Here is a 22,287-nt window from a genome sequence, read left to right as displayed (position 1 = left end):
CCAAGCAATGTGCAGAGAGTTAACGAATTGGTGACTGCTGACAGACGCATCACAGTGAACGAATTGTCACGCTACTTTGGGATAGGAGAAGGAAGTGTTTGCAGAATACTCAAAGTGTTAGCGTTAAAAAAAAGTTTGTGCCAGATGGGTTCCCAGGATGTTGACAGTGGCTCACAAAGAAACAAGAGAAACGGTATTAAGTGAACTTTTGGAACAGTACGAGAATGGTGGAGATGAATTTCTTATAAAAATTGTGAAAGTTGATGAAACATGGCTCCATCATTTTTCACCAGAGACGAAGAGGCAATCAATGGAGTGGCATCATGCAAATTCACCCAAGAAAAAAATTCAAAACCACACCTTCTGCTGGAGAAGCTACGGTGTTTTCCGATTCCAAAGGACTCTTTCTTGTGGACATCATGCTAAGTGGAATCACCATAAATTCTGATGCACTGAAGAAACTTCAAGCTCGACTGAGTCGTGTTGGACCACATCGGCGATAGCAGGAGGTTTTGCTGTTTCACGACAATGCACAGCTACATGTCAGTCAAAAAACCATGGAAGGGATCACAAAACTAGGATGGACAGCACTGAAACACCCGCCTTAGAGTCCTGACCTGGCTCCATGTGACTATCATCTCTTTGGGAAACTGAAAGACTCTCTTCGTGGAACAAGGTTTGAAGACGATGACTCCCTTGTGCACGCTGCCAAACAGTGGCTCCAACAGGTTGGGCCAGAATTTTACCGTGGGAGTATACAGGCGCTTGTTTCAAGATGGCGTAAGGCAGTTGAGAGGGATGGAAATTATGTGGAGAAAAGAAAATATTGTTCCTAAAAGATGTATCTACACACTGTAAAACTTCCAAACATGTAGAATAAAAGATGGATTAAAAAAGTGTGCATTTCTTTTGGAGTGACCCTCGTATTTCCTTTAAATCAAAGTGTCATTTGTGTTCGTCTCACAGCGCATTTCATTCAGTTACCTTCTGAACTACACTGTAGCAGTTTTTTTCTGTCAGTGACACACAATGTGAAAGCTATTTTCGACCTTACGTTTTGTGCATCAGTGAATTTTTCCATAGAGAATCAAGGGTATTCTCTTATTATTGTTTTTATTCTACTCAGCTCCGTTTGTTGTTTTAATGTGTATACTTTCGATTTCCAAGCAACTACGGCTATATCTTCATGCATTTTTCTCTCTTTCATCGACGTGATACACTAATAATGTGCCCTATCGTCCTGTAGTATAGTACCTATGAGACTCATATAGTACCTTACCTTTTACACTAAAGGATGCTGGGGAGAAATTAACAGGACATATTTCCGATGGTAAATCACAACAATCACAATGATAAAACGTCTAAAGACGAAGGCGTAGTTGCTTGGAAATGATAGCAGACAAATTGTAACAACAAAAATAAATGAAGGAAAAAAGTAAACTGCGTAATTTTTGGTATGGAAATGGTAGCAGCTATTCATTTCTTCACAAACAACGAATGTCAAACTAGCAAATAAATTGTAAGTAAGAAACATACGACTTTTTAAAATGAAATATGTGTATTTTAAACGAGTGTTCAGGTAGACTTTACTAGCTGCATTCTAGAAAAGTCGTTTCCGATGTGCGTGAGACGCAACAGAATCCTACACGAAGAGGACAAACATGTGACAATAGTTTAGGAAAAACTTCAAAATGATATTCGCCTGTGTTGAGTTATGAAGTTATTAAGTTAGTTCAATGTTCCATAGATCATTTGAACGATTCTTTTATCGATATGATGTGGAAAGAATCAGTTTACAGGATATGTATACATGGGTAGTCTCAACATTAAACAATACATTTTTTTAGTCCTCTTCATGCCACTTCACTTAAACTGTTTTTCTACCTATCGGGCATTTTATGGTATTGAGCAAATGATCAAAATTTTGTTGTTGCATATTGAACTCCTTTCTAAGCCACTGATAGATTTCATAACGGGCAATAAAGGTCTGTTTCATCTAGATTTGTAGGTATGGATATCAACGTTCTTCTGAAATTGTCACGGATAATTTATGAGAAATACAGGGTGATTCAAAAAGAATACCACAACTTTAGGAATTTAAAACTCTGCAACGACAAAAGACAGAGCTAAGCACTATCTGTCGGCGAATTAAGGGAGCTATAAAGTTTCATTTAGTTGTACATTTGTTCGCTTGAGGCGCTGTTGACTAGGCGTCAGTGTCAGTTGATGCTAAGATGGTGACCGCTCAACAGAAAGCTTTTTGTGTTATTGAGTACGGCAGAAGTGAATCGACGACAGTTGTTCAGCGTGCATTGCGAACGAAGTATGGTGTTAAACCTCCTGATAAGTGGTGTATTAAACGTTGGTATAAACAGTTTAGAGAGAATGGGTGTTTGTGCCAAGGGAAAAGTTCTGGACGGCCGAGAACGAGTGATGAAAATGTAGCACGCATCCAGCAAGCATTTGTTCGCAGCCCAGGAAAATCTACTCGCAGAGCTAGCAGAAAGCTGCAAATTCCACAATCAACTGTATGGAGAGTCCTACGAAAAAGGTTAGTTATGAAACCTTATCGTCTGAAATTGGTTCAAGCACTGTCTGCAGCTGATAAGATTAAAAGAATCGATTTCTGTGATTTTATCCTTGCTCAAATGGAAACAGATGAATCTTTCGTTTCAAAGATTGTGTTTAGTGATGAAGCAACTTTCCACACTAACGGGAAAGTCAACCGTCACAATGTCTGTATATGGGGCACTGAGAATCCGCGGGAAACAACTCAGTATGAACGTGACTCGCCTAAGGTGAACGTTTTCTGTGCCATTTCAGCCAATAAAGTTTTTGGTCCCGTTTTCTTCGAAGGTGCTACTGTAACTGGACTACAGTATCTGGAGATGTTAGAGAATTGGCTGTTCCCTCAGCTCGAACAAGAAGCACAACAATTCATATTTCAGCAGGATGGAGCGCCACCACATTGACATTTATCTGTCCGTAACTACCTGAACGTCAACTACCCGAGGCGATGGATCGGCCGCCAGGCAGCCCATGACAGAGCACTTCATCACTGACCTCCAAGAAGCCCTGATCTTACCCCCTGCGATTTTTTCTTATGGGTGTATGTTAAGGATATGGTGTTTCGGCCACCTCTCCCAGCCACCATTGATGATTTGAAACGAGAAATAACAGCAGCTATCCAAACTGTTATGCCTGATATGCTACAGAGAGTGTGGAACGAGTTGGAGTATCGGGTTGATATTGGCTCTGAGCACTATGGGACTTAACATCTGCGGTCATCAGTCCCCTAGAACTTAGAACTACTTAAACCTAACTAACCTCAGGACATCACACACATCCATGCCCGAGGCAGGATTCGAACCTGCGACCGTAGCAGTCGCGCGGTTCCGGACTGAGCGCCTAGAACCGCTAGACCACCGCGGCCGGCCGGGTTGATATTGCTCGAGTGTCTGGAGGGGGCCATATTGAACATCTCTGAACTTGTTTTTGAGTGAAAAAAAAAACCTTTTTAAATACTCTTTGTAATGATGTATAACAGAAGGTTATATTATATTTCTTTCATTAAATACACATTTTTAAAGTTGTGGTATTCTTTTTGAATCACCCTGTATATTAGCGAATATGTATATTCTAGTGGTGAAGTTAAAACACCGAACTCCTTGAAGAGGTTCCTATATGAAGATCACAGGTGAACACCACATGTTACTCTTACCGCTCTTCCTTTTTCAGTCTATAGTTTCTTAATGAGTTACGAGTTACTCCGGAAAATAATTCCAAAAAATATTACTGAGTGGAAACGTGCAAAACATATCAGGAAGTTAATCCGTCTGTTTCCAAGACATGCGATTACGCGAAGAGAAAAAGCAGCTGAACTTGTTTGAGAAGCTCAGTAACATAGTTCTTCTAGAGAAGCTGTCATCTTCATGTACATCCAAAGATTTGCAACGATCTGCCCCATTTACCGACTATTGTTCATATGCTACATCAGTTGTTGGTAATACTCTGTTTGTTGTACAGAATTGAATACAGTGTTTTTTTTGTTTTTTTTTTTAATTTACGGGGAGTTAATTTTCAGAGAACCATTTAGTAATTCTTCGTAAAGCATCGGTTAACATTATGTAGCTTTCTCTCTAATGACGTTACTTAAAATCTTATTGCTAGTTTAAGAGCAACTACATTATTTATATTTACGATTTATCTGTTTTGAACATGAAACATATAGCTACCTTATGCAGAGGTTCGTCATTTCATGCCCAAATAAGGAAGCAAATAAGGTGTTGCTCCGTCACGATACCGGTATAAAACTGGCACAAAGATAATATATCCGTCATTCCGTATGCGTCGTCCTAGACGACTTTTTCACAGACGAAGAAAAATTTGGTATGTTAGTTCTTTGCGAGAATTCAGAAGAGAACAGTTGGAGTGTACATACGGGAATGTCCCGACAGACTGTGTCCAACAAAATTGACAATTCAGTGAATGTGCAAAAAGTTGTTATTTATATTGCACAGGAGCACTATGCAGACGGTAAAGAGCAAGCCTGTATCGAATGGAGCAAACTAAATGGAAGTTGTGTCAGCTTTTCTTCATAATTCACATGTTAGCGAGAGCCTCCAGAATAAGTCATACAAACATGGTTGGCATTTTACGCACAAAAATCTTCAATCATTAACACGTCTCACTTGAATAGTAGCTTTACCGGTGAGGTATAAGAATATGAGAGTAATTCCGTCACCCGGTTCAGAAGCGACATCTTGACAAAAGGTCTCTCTTCAAAGAAATCTCTTTACCGAAGAAGCTACCTTTGCTAAATGAAGAAATATGCATTACTGGGCCTCTGAGAATCTGCACTGACAGAGGTTAAACGTCAGAAGCAGTGGAGTGTGAACATTGGTGCGAGATTACGAGAGAGTACGTGATGGGTTTTTACTTCATTGAAGAAACATTAACGGGTAAAAGATACTCACAAATGCTTACTGAAGAACTATCAACTCTCCGAGAGGAGGTATCACTTCTAATACAGGAATGAATGTAGTACAAGTACGATGATTGCTTGGCTCACTACCCCTAAGTTATGGGTAGAAAGCTGCTCACCCACAGTTTTCCTTGTCGCTGGTTATGAAGCGTAGGTGTTATCATTAGGCCTGTACGTTCTCCTGATTTTGATACCATACATATGTACCGGCGATTACAAATCCTAACGGTAATGCGCTAACCTTTCAATATGCCTGCATAGATTTGCGTCCATACATGGCGATCCTGTGCACATTGGATCCAGGACATCCAGTGCTTGAAGTCCTTCTGCAGTTTATCTTCTAATCGCTTCCCTTGCCTTTCAATTAGTCTATTTCCACCATGTTTCTCAGTAAGTACAGTTTTGGGCCGCAAAGTGTCTGGCCAAATGAGAATGTGCCCTGCCGGACTTATTCTCCCCGCTATCATTTTCTTCACGACATTCGGTTGCTGCATCAGGTTAAACCCCAGAGGCAATGTGGTATGAACATCTGGCGTTCTTTTTGCGAGCTGGTCCAAAAATCTTTCTCCCGACTTTACGTTAAAAAGGGCAACAGGTTCTCTTTGTCTTTCTCTGTGATGTCTTAAAGTTTGATCTTAACTGACAGATTTTTTGATGAAATTACTCGCATCTGCTTCGGACCGAAGTAAGTTATAGACCCCCTGACAAATGGTTCATTAGACCAAGGCGCCTGTCGCCAGGCAACTGGAATCACAGTGGTGTCAAGGGGTTGCCTGGCCACAGGCACAATAGACTACTTTATAGATTCTCTCTGTAAATGCTCGCGTTTAAAATTCTCAATAAAGTTGAGCGGATGCCACCGAAGGTTTTGCCAAAATGGGACAGGGGGGCCTTTCAGGGTGATCCTTCGCTGTTTCATTCACGCATGTATCAGTACCGGATTCCTCCGTGATTACGCCACAGGACGACACGAAATCGTAGGCCTGGAAAAGCATAAGCATCCTTTGCTACCTTGGATAAAGTTCAGATTTCTTCGAATGGTTTTCAACAGTCCCTAGTTGTTCCAGCCTGTTCACGAGAGCATACATTGTGGTCGTGCTGTTCTCCAAAGGGATGTGACCACGTTTAATGGTGACGAAACCCGACAGTGTCCATAGAGAAGGGTTGAAAAGTCCGAGGACGTCAGCATTGTCAAAGGTTGCCTAGAACATCTTCCTGTTCCTCATCGCACTGCAGACTGCCGTTTTCGGATGCGAAATGTGTGGGAATCAAAAACCCAAGGAAACGTATGGTCTATTGACGAAATTTATGAGACGTCCTGATTCACTTTCGTGACACTGGTGAGCAGTGGTTTGTATGGAATGTTTTCCTCGGCCACCCACACGAAAACCGCGAGATTTCAACGGTGGGAGTCACGGTTCTGACCACCACCGCAGAGGCGTCGAAATAAGATGTGAGATGTGGACAAGAAGGGCTGTGACAGCCTTCCCATGGTGTGACACGTCAACGGTGGCGTTGGGCAGAATTGTGGTGAAATTTGGTTACAATGTGAAGTCATTAACCCATCTTAGACGTCACATGAACTTCTGAGACGTAGATTTTCTTTTTTTTTTCGCGTGTATCGACATTTTGCTGTTTCAAGCTTCACCGAGTGTTTCACAGATGAAACCCGACAGCATGGTTTGTGTACAAAAAGGGAAGATTCGTGGTGCACGTACTGATTGAGCAATGCTACGGGCATACAATATATCCACAAGCATTCCTCAACAGTTGCTGTAATGAAGGCAATTAGGCCTATATATAGGGATCTGGCAAACAAAATTCACTTAGGAAATGTATGCATGGTCTCTCTCAGAATGTAAATGAAAGCTTCAGCAGCTGTATATGGGAGATAATACCCAAACCATGAAAGACGTATACATTGCCGGCGATGGGCGAGGCATGACAGAATCTCTGACCAGAGAGTAGTTTATCGTTAGTTGTTGCTAGTCTGCGCTTGACCGCGCGAGTCGACAGTAGCGAGTCAGTAGTAGTCGACAGTAGTCGTCAGTCCGTGCTCGTCCGTGCTAGTCGGCGGGAGTCGGCATGCGTCGGCTGTGTGCTCTGCTCGCGACTCTGGTCAGGACTCTGGAGGATGAGTATTGTTGTAGAAGGTAAAGAAGCAGCCTTGCGCATATTTAATAATGTATGTTAATTGTAATTTAATTTGTTCAAAGAAATGTCCCAACAATAATTTTTATAATATGTAGCAACTTTTTTAAAGAAAAGCATTCATTTCAATTTAAAGACTATTTCAAATGCATGATCATTCCTTCCAATAACAAAAAAAAATATATATATATATACGCCAGCATTGCACGAAGCTGTGTCGAAAAATTTCAACTAAAGAGCAGATATAATTGCGGTTTTTATTGAGGTAAGAATTTTTGCTTTTTTATCCAGAATACAGGGCTGAAGGGCAGCGCTGCCGTCCTCATAAAATTTATCAGGTTACTAAACTTTTTTATTATTTTTGGTGTTTAGGAATTTTTATATTCCGAACTTGACATTAAATGAGAAAAGAATTTTGTCGAGAATATTAAGTGTGAATGAATTCTTTGCACAGAGACTATAAATGGGAGCCAATTTTGTTCAGAGGTTACATTAAAGTCAATTTTGTTCAGAGGTTACAATATTTAAAAATTCATTTAATTGTATGTTATTGTATTTTGTGGGAAGGTTACTCTTAGCCCACATATTTTCATTGACATTTTTCTTTGCGGGGAGGTTACACTTGGCGACATCCGGCCAGGATCGTATTTCTTTGTGAATCTTCTGATAAGTAGTCATATATCTGCTCTTATTTACTTAAACGTAGTTTGCATCTGGCGCAACGCATTTACTAATTTGTCACTCTTTCTTTCATAGATCATCGGCAATTTGTTGCTCTTTGTTATATTTGTGTTTGTTGCATTTTTGCATTGTCCTTGTTTCATTTGTGCTTAATTTTGATTTGTGAAAATGCCGCGAAAAACTGTTAACAGTACATCGCGATGTGCAATGAGTGAAATAGCCGACTCTAATAATTTGACCGATAATATTTGCGACACTCAGTGTAATGATGACAATCCTCCGTTTACTGACAATCAGTGCGTACCGACCACTAATGATGATTTTTATCTTAACGATGAACAAACGAATTCAATTGTGTCCTCTGTTAATTTGACGACAATTGATGACGCGGGACGTTCTGTTACAATGAACGCTGCCCAGTTCGACACGCCCGATTTGCAAAATTTACGTAGCGAACAGATAATTGTTTCCAACGAAAATGAACAGTATACTCAAAGTAGGACAGATTTATTTGATTCCGAGATAGTGACTAACAGTGGACATCCGATTGGCAAAGCTTTTCAAGAATCACAAAATGACCAAATGGTTACAGAAAACGTGATAAATGCACATACACCATCACACAGCACAGAGAATACAGTAGCTAATATTGGCATGGATCAAGTTATGGCATTATTGGTACAATTTAGTGCAAATTTTAAACAAATTAATGAACACAATAAACAAGTTAGTGAAAATTCCAAACAACAGAATGAAAGACAAGAGCACAACTTCAAACAACTTAGTGAACAGAACAAACAACTTAATGAAAAACAAGACAACCTTAATGAAAATTTCAAACAACTTAATGAAAAACAAGACAACCTTAATGAAAATTTCAAACAACTTACTGAAAAACATGACAAACTTAATGAAAAACGAGATAACAATTCCAAACAGCTTAGTGAACAGATTACAGCCGTTGCCGCGCAATGTCATGATACTAAAGAACAATTACGTGAGGAAATTAAGGCTTGTGCTAGGAAAAGTAGTGAAGAAATTAGATCTGTTGCTCAAGAATTAAGGGACATGCAAACAGCTGCAACAGAATCACTTAGAGACGAAATTAGTGCAGCCGGTAAACAATGCTCTGAAAAAACAACACAATTACGCGACGAGTTTAAATTAATGACAACAGAACTTTCGCGCACACTGGATGCAAAAGTAGACGCGAAATTCGACCAACAGAACAGTCAAATTGACGAACGGTTTAATTATCACCTGCAAAACAGTGAAACGCGTTTCCGTAAATTTATACAGGAACAGAATAAAGTAAAGTGACAAGTTATGGAAACAATTACCGCACAGAGACAGGAAGATAAACGCAAATTGTTTACGAAAGCAAAAACATACGTAGACAACAATATTGTTACTGTATCAGACGAAATTAATACAATCAAACAGTTGAACACAGAACTGCGTGATGAAATTTCCGATCTTAAAACAAAAACAGATACACACACATTAAACTTTCAGACAGTGACCGACAGACTCGAACAGTTAGAACTAATACAGGATTCCGATGTCATCAAAGCAGACGTTAAAAAATTGAGCGAAACCACACGTAAAATACAAGAACAAATTAATGCTTGTGACACTAATACCGATGATCAGGTAAAAGTTATTGTGACTGAAAAATATGATGAATTGGCCAGTCGTATTGACGTTATTGAAAGTAATAAAGACAGCAAATCAGACGATACTTCACCGATTTCGTTTAATCAAACACCTGAATTCCAAAATTTACAGCAGACGATCAGTGAGATAGATTCGTCTATAATAGATTACGTAGAAAATTGTCAACTTTACAGCAAGAGGTAACACAGATGAAAAATGTTTCAGCATATAATACATCACAGCAGACGCCACTTTGCGAACATTTGTCAGACTCACACAGCGTGTATAATTTAAGTAATTTACAGAGAGTACGTGAGTTAGATTCCGAACAGACACAGACAAATAGATTCTCATGCAATCCTTAACCTGTTCACAAAGTCAGAGACAATAACGTCGATTATAAGCGAATTTTATCTGTAAGAATATTTATGGTATTTAAAAATGACAGAGCACAGGTACACGCTTTGAAATGGATACGACAATTTATTTTTGAATTTTTACCAGCATTTCGTGTAATGCAGAAACTAGAATTAGGATGGATACAGCAATTTGCTTCTGAATTTTCAACGGCATTGCCTGTAACGCAAAAGCTAAAATTTATTTGCAGCGCGTAATTAACCTCAGGGGATTCATTACGCTTCGATGAATACGTGCCGTAGCGTGCACAGGGCCCCGAGCCGTAGTAGTGCTATTTCATCTTTAGTTTTCTGCACTGCTGCCTTCGCTTCTACTATCCTTTATATCTATCAAAACAGCTCTTCAACTATTACTCTATCTAGGATTAAGAATGAGTAAAGAAAACCGGATATGACAAATTCCGTTATTTTATACAACTCCATATTTTAAAGGCAGACGATTCGATGACAACGCCTTTCTCACAGAGGTATATAGGTAATATTGCGCTCGTCACCTTTCCTGAATGCGGGTGTACTTCAATGCGCGGCAGTCAGTAGCCGACAGTCGAATGGAGCGGTAACGTAAAGTGTGGCCACACTGCCGGAGCTGGCGGCTGGATCCCTCCACCACTAACTGCTGATTGTGCAGAACTACCCCCACGCTCGCCAAGATACGTGACGTCCACTCTAGTGTAAACCTAAATTGGCATGAATTACAGGCATGTAACGTGAATAGTACATGAGTTATTGGAGGTCAAAGTGGCCAGTTACTATTGATCGCGTCAGGCCATAATTACTCCACAGTAACATAAAAAAACGGTAGCAGCATGCTTATCAATGTATTTATTCGTCTCCGTCTTTGTATATATCCGATATATACTATTCATGAAGAAATTGGTCAAATATTTACTGTGTTGTAGAAAGCACAGACACATTAGGCTACTGGCCTACTTTCGTTGCTATTCCTTTGATATCCATCCCGTGATGGCTGGGTGTTGTGTGCTGTCCTTAGGTTAGTTAGGTTTAAGTAGTTCTAAGTTCTAGGGGACTTATGACCACAGCAGTTGAGTCCCATAGTGCTCAGAGCCATTTTTGATATCCATCCAAAACTTTTAATATTTCAACTCTGAGTTTGAGGGTACATAGTTGAGGGCCACTATCACATTTTTATTCGAAAGCCCGCAAGCTGTAACTGCTACTGATAAGCGGCGGGTAACCAAAGCAGAGACAGCTGCAGATGCTGCTACCAAGAAGTCAAGGATAAAGAAAAGAATGAAGAGAAAGAGTATGGAGGATAAGGAAACAGGAGGGCAACTGGAGTAGGCAGCTGGAATGTTCTAGACGAGCATAGTGGTAAGTTAATAAATCTGTAAATCCTCCTTTGCGATTTTCCAAAAACTTGAATTTTCTTCATTGAGGTATAATTTTATCTTAAATGACTGAAGTTAATCTCACAAAAATTGCTACAGATAATTAGAATGACCTCCTCTATCTCCCTTGCCTACTATTTCCTGAAAAATTTATGAACATGATGTCGGTGATATTTGAGCTACATTTTTTAAATATTTTTGTTGTAGTAAAATAAATTACTTGTCTCCTTCGCAGATCAGCGTCAGGGAAGGAAAATGGAGGCTTGAAACACTTACGTGAATGTTGTCTGTACTCTGACTCTTTTTACAAGCTGTGCAGTCAGTGGTTCCAAAGAAAATGGTACCGCAGTTAAATAGTGTTCCGTTTTTTACACTATTATAAATGTTTTCTACAGTACCAAAGTATAATAAATATCTCAATGATTTTTTGGTAATACTTTGAGTATTGAGCCTAATTGCGTTCACGAATTTTGAGCTATCTGCCATTTATAGATCAGTTGCACTATGAAGGTGAAGATAATGCTAAAAATGCAGCTAGTTCAGGGGTGCCTCCACTTACGAGCTGTGAGCTCTTGTTCGATAGAGATGTGCTTCACTCTAACGAAGATGAATAGGTGTTCATAGCTCCTAAGGTATGCCTTTTACGCCGGCCGGTGTGGCCGAGCGGTTATAGGCGCTTCAGTCTGGAACCGCGCGACCACTACGGTCGCAGGTTCGAATCCTGCCTCGGGCATGGATGTATGTGATGTCCTTAGGTTAGTTAGGGGACTGATGACCTCAGATGTTAAGTCCCATAGTGCTCAGAGCCATTTGAACCATTTTTTATGCCTTTTACAGCCCATATTTACCAAACATTTTTTCTTGTCTACGTCTATACTATACTACCACCTCTGAAAGTAGCATACCTCACATTCTTAGTAACAACCGTGGAAATGGAAATGAGCGTTTGGCGTCATTTTTCGGGACAGGTCTGGGGCAGGTCTGGCCGCCTTGGTGCAGGTCTTATTACATTCGACGCCACATTGGGCGACCTGCGCACCGGATGGGGATGAAATGATGAAGACAACACAACAATCAGTGCCTGAGCGGGGAAAATTCTCGACATAGCGGAGAATCTAAGCCTGGCCCGTAGAACGGCAATCCATCACGCTGACCACTCAGCTAACGGGGCGTACAGGAACAACAGTACCAGTGCATATATTCCCTATCGGATGTATCAGAAAGATTTTCGCTTATAGCTTACATCTCGTTTGCTTCCGAACCAGAGGCCCTTACCTAAAATTGATACATTTATCTGTCTCCTTCACACCTGAAAGTTTGTAACTTCACCAAGCAATCACTCTGTATATACATACATTTACAATCGCAGGCGCCTATAATGTTGACGCCCAGTAGCGTCGCCGGATGATGTTTACGGACATGGGTTCCTATGTAAAGAATGGTTCAAATGGCTCTGAGCACTATGGGATTTAAAATCTGGGGTCATCAGTCCCCTAGAACTTAGAACTAATTAAACCTAACTAACCTAAGGACACTACACACATCGATGCCCGAGGCAGGATTCGAACCTGCGACCGTAGCAGCAGCGCGGTTCCGAACTGAAGCGCCTAGAACCGCCGGCTTTCCTATGTAAAACTTACATATTAAGTCCTCTCTGCAACGTCTAGAAATCTGCCAAATGAATTGTGAAACACCCTTTATACACCTACCGTGCAACTCGCATCAAGCTTGTTAAAGGTGGCCATTGTGTGAGGAGGCAGAAAACTTTTTCCGATTAGAAGGCTGAACCACTTTTCGAGGTCTTCCAGCTGACAGTACCCTAGTACTCGTTCTATCTTACCTTTCTTTTTAGTTTCTCAATACTTAATATAGTAGCCCGTGAGATACTGAAGAAAGTGATTGTCTACAAAGTCCACAAAGGTTAAAATGAAAATTGGATATTGCTATGGCAAGTGGCGGACGCCAGCGATTACAAGAGCGTGCTGCCAGCAGCTGAGCTTCTCTCTCTCTCTCTCTCTCTGACACACACACACACACACACACACACACACACAGATAGAGCCGTACTCACTCTGCCAGGAGCCCAGTGGGATGGGCGCGCCATCCAGTTTGCGCCACTCGACGTGCGGCCGGGGGTTGCCGGCGGCGCCGCAGCTGATGCGCACGTTGTCGCCCTCGTGCACCGCCGTTGGGTCCTTCCTCTCCATCGATCCTGAACCTATACCACGAGAAAACATTTCAATCTTTATTACGTGCCACCTTTAGACCGGGAGACGCCAGCTGCTACATTATGAATTATCTCGAAATAAACGATCTATTGCCACATAATCAGTCCGGATTCAGGAAATGTCGCTCGTGTGGAACACAATTACTTATTTATTCTCATCTACATCTACATTTACATGTATACTCTGCAAATCACATTTAAGTGCCCGGCAGAGGGTTCATCGAACCACCTTCACAATTCTCTATTATTCCAGTCTCGTACAACGCCAGGAAGAAACAAACACCTCTATCTTTCCGTGCGAGCTCTGATTTCCCTTATTTTATTGTGGTGACCGTTTCTCCCTATGTAGGTTGGAGACAACGAAATATTTTTGTATTTGGAGGAGAAAGCTGGTGATCCAGATTTTGTGAGAAGATTCCGCCGGAAAGAAAAACAACTTTGTTTTAATTATATCCACCCCTAATCCTGTATCTCAGTGACACTCTCGCCCCTATTTCGCGGTAATACAAAACCTGCTGTCCTTCGTGCTGTACTCCGTCAGTCGTATCTGGTGAGGATCCCACACTGCTCAGCTGTATTCTAAAAGAGGACGGACAAGCGTAGTATAGGCAGTCTCCTTAGTAGATCTGCACCATTTTCTAAGTGTCCTGCCAATAAAACGCAGTCTTTGGTTAGCCTTCCCAGTAACATTTTCTATGTTTTCCTTTCGGTTTAAGTTGTTTGTAATTGAAATACCTAGATATTTGGTTGAATTTACGGCTTTTAGATTTTACTGGTTTATCGGGTAACCGAAGTTTAACGAATTCCTTTTAGCACTCATGTGGATAATCTCACACTTTTCGTTACTTAGGTTCAATTTACAACTTTCGCACTATACAGATATCTTTTCTAAATCGTTTCACAATTTGCTTTGATCTTCTGACGACTTTACTAGTCGATGAACAACAGCGTCATCTGCAAAAAACCTAAGACGACTGCTCAGATTGTCCCCAAATAGTTTACATATATAAAGAACAGCGAAGGGCCTATAACACTACCTTTGGGAACGCCAGAAGTCACTACTGTTTTACTCGATGACTTTCCGTCAATCACTTCGAATTGTGACCTCTCTGACAGGAAACACGAACCCAGTCACATGAAGTAATGCTATCGAAAAACTGATCTCAAATTGACTCCATGTTTCTAGATATACAGAAGGCTTTTGATTCTATTTCTGACCAGCGACTTCTAATCAAATTGCATGCCTATGGCGTATTGTCTCACAAAGGAATGATTTAATCCGACACGTCCAAATCTACCGTCAAATTTATCGTACAGAAAGAATACATCAAAGGAAATGCACTGTCAAAATTTTAGCCGCCAAGACGCACAGCAGGCATTTATAAAAGTTACTCATTTAAGCTGCACGAAGAACCGCTTATAACAGCCGTTTTATCGCCCTTTTTGCCTAGTGCGTGATTGCTGAATAAGCAGACGAAGTCGGAAGTGCACACACGCGAATTTTAAGTACTTAAATTACACAAAAAATTTCTCTAATTTTTAAGTTTTTAATAACTTGCACTTCATACAGACAGATAAACTGCTGCAGATGTAATAGTTAACACATGTGACTGGCAAACTAAAGAAAGGCAAGGAAGTGTATGACGTTACATTACAGACGATTCCAACAATTTACTGACATTAAAAATTTTATAACAATTATTGTTCTTGTCATCATTTTTGAATAACTTAGATTTTGCTAACAATGAAACAGTTCCTTGTTTATTCTTCTCTATTAGATGCAAAAACATTTTCCTTACGCCAGGTAAACCTGATAAAAGGAAAATTAATGCTTTCAGGCACTTCAGAATAATTACTAGTTTAGACAGAACTGGAATGGCGTAAGAAATGGTCGTGGTGAGTCTTCTGCATATTGTGCTGCGTAACAGGCATGCTTAAACATATTCGTAAAATGTGGTGATGCAAACAGAGAATGCAGAAATGACTGAAACTTAACAATACCGTTTCGCTGATAAACTTGAAATGACAAAGAGCTAACGGAAATTATATTGCCCGACAATTTTCTGAAAAATGCTATAAACTATTGAATTTTTTTTAATTGATAGCTGAGTTAATATTAGTTCCGGGTGAAATGCGAATTATATTAACAAGTCTTCTCGTCCTCCTAAAGCCAGAGATGGCTTTATGCCCAGACCTCGAGTGCAACAAAAGCAAAGAATTTTTTCCCGATGCAACAAAGAAAATAATTCTGTCCCATTTTTCACAGTTTTGCGATGTCAATTACAACATTTGTGTACGTAAACAGACAGTTTTTAAAATTTTTGATCCTATTTTGCCTTGATGTTCCTGAAGATGGACATAAACCTGAGGAAACTGTGATCCATTGATACTTATCAGTGACATTGTCGTATTCGGTTGGCGCGAAACGTAACTGTTTGGCTTTATACGCAGCACTTACGGGGATAACAAGATCGTCGTCTTCACGTCACCTACGAATTCGTCTTTTAATTACCTATTAATGACGTCCCCCCTACACGTTTAAGTGAGACAAACTTTTGCGACTTTCCTTTTCGTAAAATTTCTTGAATCCCTGTAGAAGAAGCCTGACGATGAAGCATGGAAATCAGAAATATTTATCTCGCTTGCAATTCAGAGCGCCCGATCTATGTCTACCTGACTCTCGCGAGGAGTTCTAAGTCTTTCGAATAGTTTATTTTAACATTTGAAAGTTCCGTTTTAATTTCGTACTTCGTGTAAATCTTTTTTTTCCATCCATACAATTGGTGATAAGATTTTGCGATATGAAACTGGCTTTACTTACTGCTTATGTATTAGCGTTTTGTCCTCCTTTGTTTAACCAAACGTTTATAACCCTTTCTTTCTCATTGAAATCTATCGCTGTACATGTTTTCTTTTGGTTTAGAAAGTAATCTGTTTTTGTTCTGAACTTCAGTTAGCACAATAGCCATCGTTCGAACCACAGTTCACGGAATCGACCGAGCTATTTCCTGTTTTCTCTAATGTTTCCACAGTTTCTAACGAAGCGTCATGATTCGAACGAATGTAGAAGAAATTAAGTAATAAGTAGCACATACGTAGGAGAAGTGGGTGCTCTCGTTTACATAACACATTATTCATATTTCTTTTCTGCAGGGTTGAAAACATTAAATGGATTCCACATTACGGTGAAATTCTGGAAAATGCGCAAAGACAGATCCTATTAGCAAGCATTACGAAGAAACCACGAAGAAAATTAGTTCAGTTTTATCTCCATTTTAACATATAGCGAGCCTGCAAAAGGAACTGCTAATTATTATGGATATTAAATTAGTTGCATATTCGAGCGAAAATTAACTGCTTTAGAGGAACTATCAACGGACACTGAAATTCGCTTTACAAATTACGATTGTGTTGTGGCGTGTTATCTGTTTATCGATGTGGCGTTAATCAAGGACGTGTGCCGGCCGTGTTGTGCATACGCCGTCTGCTGTAGCTACGGCCGGTGTATACCGTACACTTCTCCAGCTGTCTGACGAGCCACGAATAAGGCAAAATTCAACATTTAAAAAAAAATGCAGTATGTTCTAGCAGCTAAAATTTTGACATTGTGTTTCTTTCGGTGTATTCTTCCTATTAAAAAAATAATCAGGCCACGTTTTGAGGTCACAGTTGGTAGTAACTGACGAAAAACCATCGAGTAAAATAGAAGTAATATGTGGCGTTCCCCAAGGAAATCCAAGGAAATGTTGCAGGACCTCTGCTGTCCCTAATCTATATGTGGACGACATAGTAATAAGCATCTCTGGCGTAGAGAAACAACTGAAAGATTTGAAAGCAAATAAACTTTCTTGAGACTGAGAGGCTTATGTACACGAATCAGCATGGTTTTAGAACCATCGCTCGTGCGAACCTCAGCGTACCCTTTACTAACATAATTACTGTGAACTATGGATGAAGAGCAACAGGCAGATTCCATATTTCTAGATTTCCGGAAAGCATTTCACACAGTGAACCACTGCAGGTTGTTAACGAAGGTAGGAGCATATGGAATAAATTCACAGATATATGAGTGGTTCGAAGACTTCTTAAGTAATGGAACCCAGCATGTTATCCTCGACGGCGAGTGTTCATCAGAGACAAGGGTATCGCCAGTAGTACCCTCGGAAAGTGTCATCGGACAGCTGTTGTTTTCTAAACATGCCTACATAAGTGATTTGGCGGACAGGCTTGGCAGCAATCTGCAGTTGTTTGCTGATGATGCCGTGGTGTACGGTAAGGTGTCGATGTTGGGTGACTGTGGGAAGATACAAGACGACTTAGACAAAATTTCCAATTGGTGTGATGAATGGCAGCTAGCCCTAAATACGGGAGAATGTAAGTTAATGCGAATGAGTTGGAAGAACGAACTGGCAAAGTTTGGATACAATATTACTGGTGCCCTGCTTGAAACAGTCAAGTCGTTTATATATATGGGCGTAACGTTGCAAAGCGATATGGGATAGAACGAGCATGTGAGAACTGTCGTGGGCAAGGTGAATGATCGACTTCAGTTGATTGGGAAAATTTTAGGAAAAAGTGGTTCACCTGTAAAGGAGACCACACAAAGGATGCTGGTGGGATCTATTCTTGAGTACTGCTCGAGTGTTTGGGATCGGTGCCAGGTCGGATTGAAGGAAGTAATCGAAGCAATTCAGAGGCGGGCTGCTAGATTTGTCATCAGTAGGTTTGAATAACAACTAAATGTTACGGAGATGCTTCGGGGTCTCAAACAGGACTCCCTGGAGGGAAGCCGACGTTGTTTTCGAGAAACACGATAAAATCTAGAGAGAAATTTGATGCTCACTGCCGAACGGTTCTACTGCCACCAACATACGTTACGCGTAAGGACCACGAAGATACGAGAAATTAGGACTCATGCGGAGGAATATAGACAGTTGTTTTTCCCTTGCTCTGTTTACCGGTGGAACAGGATAGGAAATGACTAGACGTAGTACAGGGTACCCTTCCCCACGAATCGTAGGGTGGCTTGCGGGGTATCTGTGTAGATTCAGATGTAGATTCTAACACCCCTACCACAACAAAGGTCAAAAATTTGATAATGATTGTGGTGTTGCTCACGCTGCTGAATACTGCATTTTCGGGCAACAACAAAGTTATTATGTGGCAGGTGTCATTAGAGCACAGTTAATAAAGTCATTTCATGTAATAATGAATAAACTAGATACTCATCGTTTAGTGTTTCCCACGCTGGTCTCGTTGTAAAATCATGGCTCAATCGTTGAAAATCTAGGTGGTGATGATTCCAAGCTCGGATGCAAAGAGGCCTAGGTTTTATCCTGCTATATTCAAAAGTTTTATAGATGTGTTTGACAAACCATTCTTGAGAATTACACTTTTGCAGGACAATGGTGATGTAAAAAGTAATCAGCACTCCGAATTTAAGTTATACTTCTTTTTTATTGCTTTGGTTCCAGTATCACGTAACACACAAAACATCACTTCACAATACAAAACATACTTGAAAACATATTCCTCACTGTTAAAGTTCACATTTTATAAGCTGACTACAATATGCGTCCTTTAAACATGACGTTCAAGACTTGACTTTCTCAAGGTCCGACTCTCTAACAAACTAATAATCGCTTAAGCGCCCAAAAATCAGAGTTACAAAAACGTCAAAGATCATAGTGACAAAAGAAAGAATACACATAAGAATAATATCATTGCAATACAAACATATCGATGTATCAAAATACCTCTACATTAATGAAATCGAATCTGAATGTTGTCTCAAAAATATGTCAACTACTTTACAGAAACACAGTAGTATTGCTGGTATCGAGAGGTTCAGGTGAGGTGCCGTAATGGTTGCATAATTCAAGTACCATTACAACACCCCCCCCCCCTCACGCACACACAATTCCATGCACAAGCTGCATGGGATTGGGTGTCCCATACAGCAAAATAACAAGGTAATAAGTTACTGTAATCATTATATAGCATAATCTTTGAAACAGTGCATAGAGATTAATGATCCTCGTGGTATAACATTAAAGAAATGAAACGTAATAGATTAAAAGTTGCTTTAGCCATATCTTTTCAAACTTGCAAGAATTACTAAATTTTACAACAGGCCTCCCTTCACTCTCTTTACATAACTTTTCATTTTCATTAAATAACTTATTCAAATCAGACCTGTAATGTTTGTCAGATACTTCAGAATTACATAGATTTTCATTCTCTACCCAATTATAAAATTCTGGCACAATTGCAATATCCTCATCTGGCTTGTTATCAGAAGTAGTTACCTTATTGCTTTCAACATGATTATTTTCTCTTATTGTATCCCAAAATTTCTGTTCAAAATTTAAAGTATTAATTTGGTGATGAACATGAGTGTCTGTTATTTGTGGTGTGTATTTGTTTTGTCTTTCACTGGTTTTATTTTAATAATAAGTTACATTTCTCCTTCTTCCTTTGTCTGTAAATTCCCAGTTGTTATTGTAGGTCCTATTGTGATTAAATTTTCGCGTCCCAAAACTGCGGACCCTCATTGAGGTGGTCCAGAGTTTTCCTGCCTGTTTTCTCTGTTTGATCTCCAATTTTGTTGCCCCCTGTTTCTGTCATCCCACCTGTTTCTATTTCCAAAATTTCTATCCCTGTCACTGCCATTACCATTACGATCCCTATTGTTTCCCCTGTGTTGTTCATATCTATTGTCTCTGTAGTCTCTCCTCTCTCCATACTTCTTTGAATACCACCCCCCCCCCCTGTTGGGGTTCACCACTGTCAAAAGTTTGCATATTCCCTCTTTCTAATGCCCTATCCAATTTATCTACATATTTTAAAAATTTTTCCAAAGAATCATCAGGCCCATGAACAAATCCCATTGCAATTTTTCAGGTAGCCTTCTTTTCAGCGCATCTATTTGTGTCATTTCATCGAAAGGTTTATCTAAATGTATTAATTTTCTCAATTGATCTTTACAAAATGCTTTCATGGTGCCCACTCTCCCTCTGAAAATAGGTCCATTTAAAAATTCAGATTTAATCTTCCCCTGTTCACATTCTGACCAAAATTTGTTTAAGAAGCTTTTCTCAAAATTTGCAAAGGTTTCCCACTGATCGAAATTTTAGTTAGCCCAGGATAGGGCCTACTCTTCAAGAAATTTTTTGACAAATTTAATTTTTGTATTATCAGACATTCCTGGCACAAAATTGTCCTTGCAATGGCGCAAAAATTCAACTGGGTGCAAATTATCGCAAGGAAAAGTTTTCACTAACAGGTTTGACCATACTGGTCCCTGACTGTACAAATTTTTGTTAACAACATATTCTTTAACTTGATTTACTTTAGTTTTTAATATGTCTAATTTATTGGTAAGATTTGATTCTAAACTGTCAACCATTTTCTCACCACTACTGATTGCATTAACATTGTTTACTTTCAACTCATTTAATTTTGCATCTAGTGATTCATTTTCATTTTGAAGTTCCTGAATTTCCCTGGCTCTGTTACTATTTTCAGCAATGAATTCAGTTTCAAAAACAATTACTTTTTTCTCCACATTATTTACCCTCGATTTTATTACATTTAAGTTACCTTCCAGTGTATTTTTCACCTCAATTAACTCAGTTTTTATTACATTTAATTGTTTATTCAAATTCTCCCCTAACCTTTCGTCAATTTCAGCTCTCATTTCAGATTTTAAATTATTTATATTTTCATTTTGCTTACTTAAAAGCTACATAATTAATTCTAACCTATCAAGATTCTGATCCTTCCCCACTGTCTCTTCCCCTGCATTACTTTTTCCATTATTAACTGTTAACAAAAAATGAACCATTAGAAATGACAATACCAAATTACAAAATTCGTTAGAATTTTTACTTAACTTATATTTGAAGTCTTCTCCGTCGGAATTCAGTCGTAGTGTTTATTTTAAATCCTTTGTCGTCTCATTGTTTTTTGCGTCCACTTTTCGTCCTGTGTTTGTCTCCTTAATATTTGATTGTCAGGTTTTTGTCGATATTTTTCATAACAGATTCACTATGTACTTTTCCTGAAACACATCTATAGTTAATTTTTGAATATTTGGTGCTGCCTATCCCGGACGAGCCCCCACGTTCTAACAACCCTACCACAACAAAGTCAAAAATTTAATAATGATTGTGGTGTTGGTCACGCTGCTAAATACTGCATTTTCGGGCAACAACAAAGTTATTATGTGGCAGGTGTCATTAGAGCACAACCGAGCGAGGTGGCGCAGTGGTTAGACACTGGACTCGCATTGGGGAGGACGACGGTTCAATCCCGCGTCCGGCCATCCTAATTTAGGTTTCCCGTGATTTCCCTAAATCGCCCCAGGAAAATGCCGGGATGGTTTCTTTCAAAGGGCACGGCCGACTTCCTTCCCCGTCCTTCCCTATCCGATGAGGTCCGCAGCTCGTGGTCGTGCGATAGCGTTCTCGCTTCCCGCGCCCGGGTTTCCGGGTTCGATTCCCGGCGGGGTCAGGGATTTTCTCTGCCTCGTGATAACTGGATGTTGTGTGCTGTCCTTAGGTTAGTTAGGTTTAAGTAGTTCTAAGTTCTTGGGGACTGATGACCATAGATATTAAGTCCCATAGTGCTCAGAGCCATTTGAACCATATCCGATGAGACCCATGACCTCGCTGTCTGGTCTCCTTCCCCAAAACAACCAACCAACCAATCATTAGAGCACAGTTAATAAAGTCATTTCATGTAATAATGACTAAACTAGGCACTCATCTTTTCGTGTTTCCCACGCTGGTCTCGTTGTAAAATCATGGCTCAATCGTCGAA

General features: G+C 39.9%; 1 protein-coding gene across 1 annotated transcript in view; it reads right to left on the bottom strand.

Annotated features, from left to right (window-relative positions):
• LOC126088406 (uncharacterized) overlaps positions 1 to 22,287 on the bottom strand; it is a 992,980-nt gene that overhangs the window by 310,052 nt on the left and 660,641 nt on the right. Inside the window, exon 10 of the mRNA XM_049906546.1 lies at positions 13,309 to 13,455. Coding sequence (XP_049762503.1) covers positions 13,309 to 13,455 — 147 coding nt within the window. The remainder of the gene's footprint in view (positions 1 to 13,308; positions 13,456 to 22,287) is intronic.

Source organism: Schistocerca cancellata, chromosome 6 (genome assembly GCF_023864275.1).
Source record: "Schistocerca cancellata isolate TAMUIC-IGC-003103 chromosome 6, iqSchCanc2.1, whole genome shotgun sequence".
In the NCBI taxonomy this organism is placed as follows: Eukaryota; Metazoa; Arthropoda; class Insecta; order Orthoptera; family Acrididae; genus Schistocerca; species Schistocerca cancellata.
Note: the sequence above shows the minus strand (reverse complement) of the source record. Positions and strands in the feature narration are given on the sequence as shown.